At 43.0% G+C, this 15,371-nt stretch overlaps 1 protein-coding gene across 1 annotated transcript in view; it reads right to left on the bottom strand.

The window, feature by feature from the left end:
* Nucleotides 1–14,742, bottom strand: part of loxhd1a (lipoxygenase homology PLAT domains 1a) — a 221,516-nt gene extending 206,774 nt beyond the window's left edge. The window contains exon 1 of the mRNA XM_069923807.1: nt 14,673–14,742. Coding sequence (XP_069779908.1) covers nt 14,673–14,711 — 39 coding nt within the window. The 5' untranslated portion in view covers nt 14,712–14,742. The remainder of the gene's footprint in view (nt 1–14,672) is intronic.
* Between the last annotated feature and the right edge of the window lie 629 nt (nt 14,743–15,371).

Here is a 15,371-nt window from a genome sequence, read left to right on the forward strand (position 1 = left end):
TATGGCGGAGCGTGGATGGGAAAGTTCTGCCAACATACGATGGGGCATAAGATAGCCATGGGGGACTGGAGAGCGTTATTGGTTAAACAGTTGGGGTTATGGGAAATACAGCAGGTAGAAATGGTCGCAGGAACCACTATGTGCCCTGATCCTGAACCATTTGCAAAATATGCTACGGCACTAGGAAGTGCAATGCGGGATAAGTTTCCCGTTCGCCCTGGTGTCATGGAGTCCCTGACATTTTCCATTAAGGAGGACGAGGAGGTCTCGACCTTCTTGAGTAGATGAAAAGAGATTTGGACGGATAAAGCCGGAGTACACCCGGCCACAGGACCCTTGTTTAGGTCTGCCGTAATGAATGGGTTGCCAGCTGCAGTCAGGGAGGCGTTAGAGAATAATCCCGATATCCCTGGTTGCTCGACTGAGCAATGGGAAAAGCATTTGACCCATCACATGAAGCGTCGTAGGGTTAAGCAAGAGGAGGACAAACAAACTACAGAGACTGCACAGGTGCAACTCCTTAAGCTCCAATTGGAAGAGGCTAGGAAAAAGGCCAACGAGGCAAAAAAGAATCCCTTGAAGGGTGCAAACCAGATAGTTCAGTAGCCGCCGCAGCTGCCACAAGGGAATAATATGAATTGGCACCCAGCCCCCAATTGGGCACCGGGTCCCACCTATGGGGGCAGGACTGGGGGTCCAATGGGGGGATTCAGAGTAAGAGGGAGAGGTCGGGGTGTTCCACGAATGCTGCCATCCATATGTTTTGGATATGGTCAACCAGGACACTGGAAAAGAGAGTGCCCCCTAGAATGGGGTCCTCAGGGCACTATGGGAAGGGGATATGGACCACCACAATATGAGCCTTGGGTCCAGCCCCAGAGATCGTCAGTGCCACCTATTGTCAGTGCCACCCCCGGTACATCAGGCACTCCATGCGGCTATAGCTCCGACGGGACAATTCCCATTACTGACAGAGGAGGACCAATGGTACCAGCAGTGACGGGGCCCGAGCACCCAGGAGCAGGCTGGGTTGGCAGACCCCTTCCTGCAGATAAAAGTGATGGACATGGAGATATCCTTTTTAGTAGATATGGGTGCTAGATTTTCCGGTGCTAAGTTTCAATCTAAAATACGTCCAGTACTTAGCGTCCAGTTGATAGTGTTCTCGGGTACACCAGAAAATCTGCCTTTTTCTACGCCACTAGTCACTTTTGTGGCAGGACAGACTTTTGCACACCAATATATTTTGTCGGCAATGTGCCCTACTAATCTTTTGGGCAGAGATCTGCTGGTCAGGTGTGGAGCATCAGTCCTTTGTGGACTCAGCGAAATAGAGGTCACCTTTCCAAATGGATATTCAGTGAACTGTTCACTAGCTACACTTCGTTCCGGTTCTCAGATGTTGTTGTCAGCCGCTGAAGGATCCACGTCTGAGGACTGTGGGCTGACATTTATTGGGGACTGCTGGAATCGGAGGACCCACAGAGGGGAGGGCTGCTAACACTTTACAATCAATGGAAGCCGTGGATCCAGACTTTACACCCGTATACCCCTCCCTCGGACCCCCTCCATGTTACACTCTTTTACGATAGAGATGGGGATGAGATTTATCAACATGGCTTTTATGAAGAAGTAGAGGGCATGCAATGGGAAATTAATTCGGACTACATAGTGTTAGGAAAGGAGGGAGTGGCCGCTACGGTTGCACTGACATCTGAGCAGCTTGAGTGGTATGCGATGGCCGGTGAGGCCGTCCCTCATGTTACTCTTGCAATCGGCACTAATCACCAGGCAAAGGATTTGGGACCAAAGTGTCAGAACTTGATGTTCTTGAGGGACTGGACGGATACTCAAATAATGACGGTGCAGTTTTCTCCACCTGGTCAGGTGTACAGGATTTCTTACCCTTCAAATGATCGGGTCCTCCTCGAGCATAGACAGATTGAACGCTTTCATGGTAGAGAAAGGATGGGTCATCCCGACTCTGCCCCTATGTTAGATTCTCTCCTGAGGACCTTTGGTCAGCGGGACCAGCAGACATGGGTTTTTGCCAGCAGTTTGATCCATAAACCTTTGAATTTTTGGATTATACTCCCATTTGGCAGACACAGTATCCCCATAAATCCGAGGCTGAGGCGGGTCTGGCCGATACCATTGATGGCCTAATGTATTCAGGGGTGTTGGAGCATTCGTGTTCGAGTTGGAATACGCCCATCTTACCTGTTCCGAAACAGGACACGGGCAAATATCCGATGGCCCATGATTTAAGGCGCATCAATGGTATTGTGCGAATACCCATAGTTCTGGTACCAAACCCATATAACACCATGACTGCTTTAACCCCTGACCACAAGTGGTTCTCTTGTATAGATTTAGTAAATGCTTCTTTTGCATACCTCTGGCCGAGCAATTAAGAGGTGTGTTTTCCTTTGTGTATAGAGGTATAAAGTTACGCTATACTCAACTCCCGCAGGGCTTTATCTTATCCCCAGGGATTTTCAATCAAGTTGAGAAAGAACAACTGGGGGGGGGGGCTAGTACTGCCAGGTGGGGTAGTTATGATCCAGTACGTAGATGACATCTTATTGGCAGCACCTGATCATGTCTCCTGTCTGAAGCCACAAGGCTCCTGCTAATGCAACTGTTCATGGCAGGTTTTAAGGACTCTCGTTTAAAGTTGCAATGTTGCAGACAAGTGGTCTCCTTTTTAGGAAGAATGGTCTCAGGGTAAGGTAGAGGACTATCCCCTGTGCATTGAACAGCGATACTACATCATCCAAAACCAAAGACAGTTAAGGAGATGCTTTCGTTTTTGGGTTTGACGGGTTATAGTAGGCAGTTTATCCCATTGTATGGTGAGTTGACACATCCATTGTGAACTTTGGTAAATGAGCAGGGGATATGGGGGCTACACTTGATTGGACTGCACCGGCCGAGATGAGCTTTATTCTACTTAAACAAGCTCTTACAACCGCCATAGATTTGGCGATTCCAAATTACAGAGACCCTTTTTGGATGTTTCTGAAAAAGCACACACAATTAATGGTGTCCTTTTTCAGAAAAAAGGGGGTGGAAGATGTGTGTTCATGTATGTGAGTATCACACTGGATCCTACTGAAGACAGACACCCATCATGTACAAGACATGCAGCGGGGGTAGCAAAAATTTTACAAAAGGTGGCACACATAGTCACGGGACATGTCCTGACAGTATTAACAACACACAGTATTGTGGCATTTGTGAAGTCGATGGTGTTTACAATGACGTCATTGAGGCAGACGAGACTGGAAAAGATCTTGAATGCTCATGAAGGCATTAACATGGCAGACAACATGGGAGAGGGAGAACCACACTGTTGTGAAAAGAGGATACTAAGGGATATTAAAATAAGACTTGATTTACAGGCCACACCCTTGAAAGGACCAGACGAAACCTTATTTACAGATGGTTGTTGTTACAGACACCCCACGGATGGATTAAAAGTCGTCTATGCGGTAGTACGGAAAACTACAGAAGGATTTGAAGAAATTATTACAGGGCAGTGAGAGGAAAGGAGTCAGCACAACTGGCCAAACTACAGGGAATGATAGCAGCATTAGAATGGACAGAAGGAAAGGAGGTAAATATATATACAGATTCGGCATATGTGGTAGGGAGCTTAGTCAATGGATTAGAAGTGGGATTTTAACAGCAGCAAGGTCCCCAATTAAACACGAGAAGGATGTTAGGAAATTGGCTGAGGCCCTCCTGAAACCAAGGGCAGTAGCAGTTATTAAATTTATGGGCCATGATAAAACGGATATGACGGTAGCTTGGGGAAATCAGGAAGCGGATATGGCTCCAAAAAGGGCAGCAGGGTACGGCCCTCAATTTATTATGATGCAGGCAGAGAGAACGGCACATGACTTATTGCCGCCTTGTGAGGTAGGAGTAGTAATTCAGGAACAAGCGAAGGCCTCACCCCAGAAAATGATGTTATGGAAAGAAAGGGGGGCAACCGAAGATCAAGGAAAGAAAGGGGGGCAACCGAAGATCAAGGACTGTGGAGCTCAATGGACGGTAGGCCAGTATTACCATCTGGACTCATGAATCCCCTCCTGGAGTAGGTGCATGGGTTAACCCACTGCAGGAAGAAACAAATGATAAGGTATTTGATACATTGGTGGCACCCCTTCCTGCCGGCGATGGTGGAGAATCATATGAGAGAGTATAAGGTATGTACGACATATAATGTCAGGGCGACTGTGAAACCTCACGAAGGACAGTTTCCATTGCCTAGGTTACCAGGGCAGGAAATTATAATTGATATGATAGAGAGGGTTAGGGGATATCGATACCTCTTAGTAGCAGTAGATGTGTATACAGATTGGCTGGAGGCAATCCGTGCCAAAAGAGAAGATACAAAGATGGTAATTAAGTTCCTAATCAACCAGTATATTCCTATATACGGATTTCCTAGGAAGATTAGGTCGGATAATGGGACACATTTTAAGAGTAAAGATGTACAGGAGATTTACGGGATAAAAACACGCCTTTGGAACGGTGTATCATCCACAATCCCAAGGGAAAGTGGAGAGGATGAATCAAACAATAACAGGTAAGATCGGGAAAGTGCAGGCACGGACCAAATTAAATTGGATGGATGTGTTTCCCCTGGCATCGATGTCAATAAGGAGTTCAGTAAGTTCTGTGACAGGATTTACTCTGTATGAACTACAAACGGGGCACCAGTTTCCGGGACATGGAGCAGGGATTCAGACCACGAAGGAAGAGGTTAGTCCAATGAAATGTAATCTTTATTATGATAAACTAACGGCTCTGGTATCAGCTTTTTCACAACAGGTTACAAGTACCAAATGAAAAGGTGAAACCCCGATACCATCTGTTGCGGAGTGGATTCTGCTAAAGGAGATCAAGAGAAAGTGGTCGGAGCCCAGGTGGACTGGACCCTATAGAGTGGTGGAAAGAACATCCCATGCAGTTCGACGACAAGGAAAAGGAGAGACTTGGCATCACTGGAGTTAGTGTGCAGCAATGGATCCACCTACTCGGACCCTGGAACAGACACGAACGGAGATGGCTGAAGCCCTGTGAAGAAACTGTGGACTAAGAATTTTTTAATGGGTCCCTTTAAAGATACTATTGGATTACGGTGACTGTATATCAGTATTTGAAGTGATTGAAGTTGACAGAATGACGTGGTTGATTGTAATACCATTGGTTCTGACAATAGTGGTCCGGGTCATAGCCGCGACGCTCCCACCCGGCTATGGCTTAGGAAGTGGGCAATGAAAAAGGAAAAGGTGACCCATTCATCTAACGACACCTCAGGCAGTAGTAATAAGGATAGAATCGTGTTAAATGGAACCCAGTGGTATGGCTGTAAGAATAATACTGAGATTAGTGGGAGGCCGTACCTTCTGGTAGGTGTGTTGGTAAGAACGGGTAATCAAGAAGAAACCAATATAGGACATTTGAGACGCATGCTGACCACGTGCACCCCAGTGGTAAGATCCCTGCATGTGCCAAATGTAACGGTCCAGATAAAATATGAGGCTCAGACTTTGGGAAGCTGTAATGTTACTAATATAGAGATGAAATTGGATCACAACACGTATGTGTGTCAGGAACGTGGCCGATATATCGGGATGGTATTCTCCACGAACCCCCGATAAATAAATGTGTAAAAGGAGTATACCCTTTATTTGAACCTAGGACGGAAAAGACACATAGATTTGGCCATTGGACACAGGTAAAACGCTATATGACAGTTCATTCCATAGATCCTGTGCCTCCGGTGATTAATCTTACTAGGCTGCATGACCTGGTGATAGCCAATAAAGAAGTCACCCAAGCTTTTGCTCGTGAGGGAAGAGAACTGCATCAGCTTGCATTTGAAATAAGTTATAAGGAAGACCAGCTGGTGCGGATTGCAGACGGGGTTACTTCCCTTACTATCCATCGTTGATGGAATATATTTTATGGATGGTCCCCGAAGGCGTCAGCTGTTTTTAGATTAGTCATACACCCAACTGTAATCTTGGGAGTAATTCTTATCCTTTTAATTATTACAACATGTATATTGGGAATTTGAGTTAGAAGGCTGATTGCCACAGTAACAGGTTTGGTTGCTGAAGTGGAGGATCGTACTAAGTTGGTAGGAATTTGATCCGAATTACTCGCCTTAAAATACGAGGGAGAAGTTGAATTGGTTGGTCTCATTTTCATGAGACCAAAAGGGGGACTTGTGGGAACCAAGGAGTTAAGTAATCATAGAAAAATACAAAGAATGTCAGAGTAGAACAAAATGGATAAACCACATTGGTAGGAAAAATGAGTCATAAAGGTACACGGGAGGTGTTGATTAGAACAGAAGATTATGGCCAAGACGAGAACAAAGAAATAATTAGAAATATCTGGGGTATGGATTGACTTCTGATCAAAACAACAGGATGTTCTGGCCTTGGGGATTAAGATAGGAGGTCTACACCACAGATAATTGCAGAACAGGAAATTGCTTGAGATAAATCATATGCAAGGAGTCTATCAAAGAAAGCCAACTTTTGGTAAGTGTAACAATGTTGATCTATATATGGTAGGAGTCAGTCTTGGGAAATAGTTCACCATGACTGAACCAGAGCTCTGCTAAACTTTATTCTTGTGCTATGTAATAAACTGATTGTGAAACCGAATACCTTCTCCTATCACTTCATTCAACGAGCACACTGGACTCAGCCGATACATAGACCAAATTGAAGGTAAGGTGAAGCCAAAGTCCAACAATGCCATTTCACCAAGTTATCCGAAAACTAAAATTCCCTCTCCCCCTTCTTCCCCCCCCCTACTCTCCCCTTCTCTACCCCCTCTCCCTGATCCCCTCTCTCTCCCCCCACACCCTCTCTCCCCCTTCCATCCCTCCACCCCCTCTCCCCCACCCTGCTGTAGATTACTTCCTGAAGGTTAATGGTGCTCTTGGCTCTTCTTTCTCTGAATGAAGTAAGGCAACAGCTACCTTACTTCCTTGATCTTTCCAAGTGCCTGCAAATCTTTTGGCCTCCAGAAAGGCATCAGATGCATAGAAGTCGGGTCAAGCCAAATCAGTGGGAGAAAAAGAATGATAAAGGGATCCTACCAGAAATATCAACCATTCTTTTTCACCCACTAATCCTGCTTGACTGAGTTCAAGCGGGCTGTTGTTTTGTCACTGTTTTCTCGTTTAACTGTCTTCTCTTTCCTTTGATTCAGTACATTGCCAGACTATGGTTTTAGGTTATCAGATTGAAAAAGAAATCAAAATAATCCAATGTGGTGATATGATTGTATGCACTGGCTGGCCCGCCCTCCTGCCTTAGCTCCTCCCTTAGTCCTGCCCATGTGACCCCAGGCCATAAAGGTCGAGTCCCCTCTCCTTCCCACTCATTTTCCTAGCCTGGACCCAGGCCAGCAGTCTCTAGCTCAATAAAGCCCATCGTTCCCCTCAGTCTTCTGTCTGCGTGATTATTGGGGCTACCAATAGTGCCAAACATCCCAAAACTGCAGGAACTTTACAATTTCTCTCTGTGAGACATTTCCCCCATTAACATATATAGAGATTCCTTTTATCTTCTGAATATTCATTTATCACGTCGATATTTACAATGAAGATATTGTTCCACCTGGATGCATAAAACAAACTCGGCCTATTCCTGTTAGAATTTGGAAGAATGAGGGATGATCCAACTGTTACCAATTGTTTTTATTTCTGTTACCTGTGTGGCTGTAAGTTACAAGAATGTTGGTGCACCTGTACATTATCATGCCAAAAGATTTTTACAAGGTTTGACAGGGTGAACGTTTTTGTCAACTGGGTTGTCTTAAACCACAGTGCACAGTCTTACAGTAAAGGGCTGATCATTCAACATGGAGATCACAAGAAATGTCTTCACCAGAAAGTGGTGAATCTTTGGAATTCTCAGCACTAGAGGCTTCTGAAGGCTTAGTCATGGAGTATTTTCAGGGCTGAGATTGCTATTAGGAAAATCTACAAACCTGGTACAGATAGTGACATAGAAGGGAAAAAAACAGCCATCAATATGTAAAATTCATGGAAGAAGCCAAGTGCCCTGCACCTGCTTCTGCTTATTAGGTTTCTATGCTCCGAATATTATTCCAAATGAAAACGTAACATAGACCAGAGAGAAAAATATAGCATATGGTGACTGTGGATATCATACAACATGGGTCACTTGTACTTCGGACAAAAATAAAGGATGGCTTGGAGTCTGCGTGGGTTACCTCTGGGTGCTCTGGCTTCCTCCCACATTCCCAAGAAGTACAGGGTTAGTAGGTTAATTGGTATTTGGGCAGCACAGTCTTATCGGTTACAAGGGCCAGTTACCCATTAAGGATTTCTTGCGACCACTGTGAAAAAATGTTGCTCATTGGATCCATCTTGATCATTTATTGATATTATTACCCACTGAAAATATTTGCTATCATGTAGTGATTCTGTAGAGCTGACCTGTGATAGTAAAATAGTTTGAAACAAACTATTATCCACCAGTGTGCATGAAAATTCCAGTCGGAGATTGTGAAGTTAGAGGAGGGTACTTCACCCAGCAATATTTATTACTCATTCCTTCACCACATCTGTAGACATCCTGCCATTGATAAGTCAGACAGAGCCTGTTGACTGGGCCCCTCTCTTCTCTCTGATCATTGTTATTCTGATTAGCCCATCATTTACCAATCACCAAGTGGTGTTTATTCTATTCAGTATCATGAGCTGGGAAGAACAGAAGAGCTCCAGCTTGAGGATAGGCTGTCCTGGTCTATTATTGACTTTCAATGTAAGTTGATAGATTTCCATCTTATAAAGCCACCCAGAGGCATCTACTCATACAAGTGTGAGGTGATGCATTTTGGGAGGACAAATCAGAAGGCTGAGTACACAGTTAATAGTTGGTTACTTAAGAGTGTAGATGAACAGAGGGATCTTGGGGATCAAATCCATACATCCCTCAAAGTTGCCTCACAGGAGGAATACAAAAATCAGTCTATTTGCAGATGACGTCATAGTATACTTAACAGAACCAGAATTATCAATAAAAGAATTACATAAAAAATTGAAGGAATATGGAGAAATATTGGGGTACAAGATCAATGCAAATAAAGGTGAAGCGATGCCAATAATACGAATTTCACAAAGTTTAAGAAAGAATCACCATTTAAATGGCAAACACAAGCAATCCAATACCTAGGTATTAGACTAGATAATAATCTAGGCCATCTATACAAATTAAATTATCACCCATTAATGAAAAAATTACAAGATGACTTAGAACATTGGAAAGATTTACCACTTACACTGATAGGAAGGGTAAATTGTATTAAAATGAATATCTTCCCAAGGATACAATACCTATTTCAATCATAACCAATTCACCTATCAGAGAAATTCTTCAAGGAGCTAAAGAAAATAAGGAAATTCTTATGGAAAGGGGGGAAATCGAGGATAGCGCTAGATAAATTAACAGAATGGTAAAACAAGGGGGCTTACAGCTACCAAACTTTAAGAATTATTGTGGAGCAGCACAATTAAGATACCTATCAGATCTTTATCAAACAAGGGAAAAAGCAGATTGGACCAGATTAGAGCTAGATAAAATACGGGAGAAGGTACCTGAACATATACTATATAAGTGGGATGAAAAGCTGGTGCAACAGTACTGCACCATCTGCTCAACATTTGGAAGAAGATTCACGTAGAAAGGAATAAAACAAATGATCAACTACCAAAATTAATACTGACGCAAAATCAATTAATCCCTTTCACAATAGAATACCTTTCCTTTAGAGAATGGGAGAGAAAAGGGATCAAAAGAATAGAAAATTGTTTTTTGGGAAATAATTTATTATCTTTTGAACAAATGAAGTACAAATATGGAATAACTCAAGGTACAATGTTTGCATACCATCAACTGAAAACCTACTTGAAGGACAAATTGGGAAGCAGGCTGAGGTTACCAGAAGGAAGCTGCTTTGAATATGTGATTACAGACACAATGATAATTAAAAGCTGCAAGAGAAAGAGGATGATGAAATAAGCTGTAAACTGAAACAAAAGTGGGAACAAGATCTAAACAGAGAGATAAAAAATGAAACATGGGAAAAGCTATGCTCTGGAACTATGAGAAATACAATAAACACGAGGTTACGCATGATACAATATAATTGGTTACACAGGCTATACATCACGCCCCAAAAGTTAAATAAATGGGACCCAACAGTATCAGACAGATGTTTTCACTGTAAGAAGGAAATGGGAACAACAGTACATGCAATTTGGGCATATGAGAAAGTGGAAAAGTTTTGGGAAGATCTAAATCAGGTATTAAATAAAATCACAAAAAGCAACATACCAAAAAATCCAGAGATCTTTCTTCTAAGTAATATAAGAAGTAAAGAACTAGGCCTCAAATTGGATGAAGCACAAAAAAGATTTATTATGATAGCCTTAGCTGTAGCAAAAAAATGTGTAATGTCAACCTGGAAATCAGAAGAGAGCCTGAGAGTACATAGAAATGAATAAATGTATTCCATTGGAAAAAAAACATATTCACATTATTTGAACAAATTTGGGAACAGTACATGGAACACAGCAGAGAGGGCCTACCGCGGACCTCCACCCCCTAAAACGATAGAATGAGAAGAAGACGAAATGAACTGACCCAGTGTGTAAAAGTAGATGACACAGTTTTCGTGTTTATTTTCATTGTGCAATGACATTGTTTAATGGATTTATTGTATTGTATATGTTGAATGTTTAGTGGGTAGGGAGGGGGATGGGAAGGAGGGAGGGAAGGGAGGGAGAAAAGGGGGAGAAAATGACACTGTGCATATTCAAGAGGGAAATGTTTGTGTGTAATTTGGTTAAAATGGTTCATAGTGTGAAAAATTTAAAAAAATGTATGAAAGTTGCCGCACAGGTTGATAGGATAGTTAAGAAGGCCTATGGGATGCTGGGCTTCATTAATAGGGGGATTGAGTTCAGGAGTAGAGAGGTCATGTTGCAACCCTACAAATCTCTGGTAAGACCACACTTGGAATATTGTGCTCAGTTCTGGTCACCTCACTAGGATGTGGAAGGAAGGATGTGGAAGATATGGAGAGGATGCAGAGGAGATTTATCAGGATGTTGCCTGGATTGAAAAACAAACCTTATGAGTTAAGTTTAGTAGAACAGGGAATTTTCTCTTTGGAGCATACAAGAATGAGAAAAGACTTGAAAGAGGTCTACAAGATTATGAAAGGCATAGATAGAATGGACAGCCAGCATCAGTTTTCCAGGGCAGTGTCATAGCGATAAATAATATAGTTTGGTTATCGACTATAATGCCTTGCGGGATAATATAGATTGGTTATCAACTGTAATGTCTGGCGTGTTGCACAGGACCATGAGGGAATAAAAAACAGTAATGGTAGAATAAAGACTTAGCATTATTTTACCTCAGGATTCGACAGTGGCGACGATGATGAACTGAGGTTCTTGATATTGTGCTACACAGGAGAAAATATGGCACTTGGAGGAATTGAAGCCACAGGAATTAAAGGTTTGTCTCCATTTGACCCAACTGGAGAAGCAAGCATAGTTAGTGCTTGCTGGGTGGCTTGGTACGAGGGGTTTGATTCATATGCTGACAGCTTGGGACTTTTTGTCGACGGGGCAAAGCCAGCAGAGCTCACACGGAGGAGGGCTCTACTCTTGTATATTGCTGAGGCTGCAGTGTGAGAGATCTTCAAGACACTGGCCAACACTGGGAACAAAGCTGATTATAACAGGGCTGTTGACACCTTGAAAGAGCATTTTGTTGTGGAATAAAATGCCACATTCCAACGTCATAACTTTCGACAGATCAAACATGGACATGGAAAGCATTGCTCAATTAGTCACACGACTCAGGAAGGCAGCCAAAGGTTGCAATTATGGAGCAGATTTGGAAAACCAAATTCGAGATCAGGTGGTACAAAGTTGTACATCAAACTATTTGAGATGCAAGTTGTTTGAGAAAGGTGCAACACTCACACTGGCAGAAACATTGACAATGGCAATGAAGCAGTGTAAACTTGGTTTCAGACTTTGAAATTGGATGGTCCCCCAGCTGGACGTGATGGCACAGTGTCTGGTCAAATTCATAAGATATTTACCTCCGCAGGCAAAGGAAAGGAACATGGTTAACACACTCATTATTCGGAACATCATGAATGATACCGATGAGGCAATATCAGACATTTTGGCAAGGATTTGTGCTGTCCGGCCAAGGGTCAAATGTGCAGAAGCTGTGGTAGAAAAGGGCCATTTTGCTAAGAAATGCAGAGCCCTACCCCAGGCAAGAGGTGAACCTGGACATACAAATAATTGTGGAGGAAGAAAGGGGATGAGAGGCAAACGTAGGCCGAGGGGCGAAAAAATGTACGTCATGTTGAAAATGATCCACGTGAATGTGAACATACACATGATGACGATCAGGAAAAACAAACTGAGACAAGATACGTTTTTGCCATTAACAATAAACATGCAAATGCAAAGGTGCCAATAGTGATTGGAGGTGTGAAGGTTGACATCATGGTGGACAGTGGGAGTGACACCAACAACATAGACAGAGAACTGTGGGAGGAACTGAAAAAGAAAAAGATAAAATGTACAACCAGAAGATAAGAGAAAAAGTTGGTTCCATACACCTCATTGAAGCTGCTTCAATTGAATGCTTTACAGCAGAGGTGCAGGTGGATGTCCAGAGTAATCTTACACCACCTACCACGTTATCATTTAGTAATGAGGGGAACATCTACTGAGTAGGAAGATGGAGCATGCAATGGGTGTATTACGTATAGGTCTGAATGTGAACTCAGTGCAATCCTATATTGATCTGAAGGAGGAATTCTGGTCAGTTTTTGAAGGATTTGGAAAACTAAGGAACAGGCAGGTCAAACTGAAAATAGATCCAGAGGTCAGGACAGTAGCACAATCCATGAGAAGGACACCGTTTGGGCTAAGGGAGAAAGTAGAAGTAAAAATACATGAACTTATTCAACAAGACATAATTGAACCAGTGGAGGAACCAACACCTTGGGTCAGTCCAGTCATTGTAGTCCCAAAACCCAAAGGAGAGAACAGATACGAGGAGAGCAAACTAAGCAGTAGTGAGGGAAAGGCACCCCATTCCTACAGTGGATGAAGTTCTACAGGAACTATCGACAAGCAAAGTCTACTCGAAGTTGGATTTGAAATAGGGTTTCCACCAGCTAAAACTAGAGCCAGAGTCAATAAAAATCACTACATTTGTCACACATATTGTGGATTGTTTAGATACAAGAGGTTACTACTATCTGGTGTAAATGCTGCTCCAGAGATCTATCAACACGAAATCCACAAAGTGATCCAAGGAGTTCCAGGCACAGCTAACATCTCAGATGATATCATTGTCTATGGTGCCACACGTGAGGAACAAGATGAAAGACTTGGACAGACATTAGCCCGGTTGAGAGATGTTGGATTGACAGTGAATGCAGACGAATGTTTGCTGGGTGTATCCGAGATGGTGCTCATGGGTCACAAGTTGACTAGTGAAGGTATCAATCCAACTGAAGATAAAATCAAGGCAATTGCAGAGGTTCGAGAACCAAAGAATGTAACAGAAGTGAGGAGCTTCCTGGACCTATTGAACTTTTGTGCCAGGTTTATACTAAATCTAGCAAATATTGCAGAACCAGTGAGGAGGCCAACAAGGAAAAATGCTCACTTTGTATTTGGACCCAACAAAAGGAAGGCACTTCAGAAATTGAAAATAAGCCTGATGAGTGCACATACATTGGGATATTTTGATCCAAAGGTTCAAACACCAGTCATAGCTGATACTAGCCCAGTAGGACTAGGAGCAGTCCTAGTTCGGAAGCAAGGGGAACAATGGAGGGTGATTGCATATGCGAGCAAGTCACTTACTGATGTTGAAAGACGTTATTCACAGACAGAGAAGGAGGCCCTGGAACTCGTATGGGCCTGCAAACATTTTCATGCTCATCTATGTGGCATAGAATTCCAGCTCTTAACTGATCACAGACCACTGGAAGCAATTTATTCTCTGAGATTTAAGCCATATGCTAGAAATGAAAGATGGATCCTGAGACTCAACAATATTGCTACAGGGTGATTTACATAGCAGGGAAAAACAATATTGCCAATTCACTATCAAGGTTGTTGAAAGATCATGGGGGTAAAGCACTCAACGCCAGAGATGGAGGCTGAATCGTTCATGAGATTCATTGCAGTAAATCCTACACCATAGGTAGGACAAACCAGGGAGATCGAGGAGGAATCATGTATGGACCCAGAACTGATAGACATTAGGGATCAGATCAACAGCGGTGACTGAAACAGCTGTCGAAACAAAACCTATGTGGCTATCAGAGATGAACTGTGTACAATTGGAAGATGTGTGCTCAGGGGAAACAGATTTGTCATTCCACAGAAATTAAGAGGGAGGATGGTAGCACTGGCTCACAAGGACATTTTGGAGTTGTTGGGACAAAACAAAACCTCCTTACAAAGGGTTGGTGGTAAGGAATGGAAAAAGAAGTGAAAAAATAGGTGAAATCATGTCATGGGTGTCAGGTGACAAGCAGACCTAACCCACCTGAACCGATACGAAGCACACTGCTACCAGCAGGACCATTGAAGGATATTGCAGTCGATCTCTTGGGCCTATTCCCAGCTGGAGAGTTGAATATGGTGGTTGTCGACTATTACAGCAGATATTATGAGCATGTCATAATGAAATCAACAACAGCAGAAAAGACTATAGCAGCACTGACATGGCTTACCAGTTACTTTGCATTCAGACAATGGACCTCCATTCACATCAGAGATATTCCGAGAATTAATGAGAACCATTGGTGTAGACCACCACAAGGTTACAGCAAAATGGCCACAGGCCAATGGAATGACAGAATCAGTCATTGGAGAAAAGAATGAGAATCGCTCAAGCAGAAGGCAAGGATTGGAAAGAAGCTCTTTTGACCTACATAGCAGCATACAGAGCAACACCACATTGTACCACAGCAAAAAGTCCAGCAGAACTCTTGTTCGGAAGAAAGATCAGAACCAAAATACCACTGGTTGTTGATGTAGTGAATAGCCAGGAAGTGGAAGGCCATGATGCTGAAAGAAAAGGGGCAACAAAACTGTATGTGGACATGAAAAGCAATGCCAGACCTTCAGATGTAATACCAGGGGATGAGGTAATGGTGAGGAAAGAAAGTCAGAATAAAATGGACACACCATTTATTCCCAACAGACTATGATATTGTGGTATCCAGAGGAGGAAATCAAGTGA

Source organism: Narcine bancroftii, chromosome 3 (assembly GCF_036971445.1).
Source record: "Narcine bancroftii isolate sNarBan1 chromosome 3, sNarBan1.hap1, whole genome shotgun sequence".
NCBI lineage: Eukaryota > Metazoa > Chordata > Chondrichthyes > Torpediniformes > Narcinidae > Narcine > Narcine bancroftii.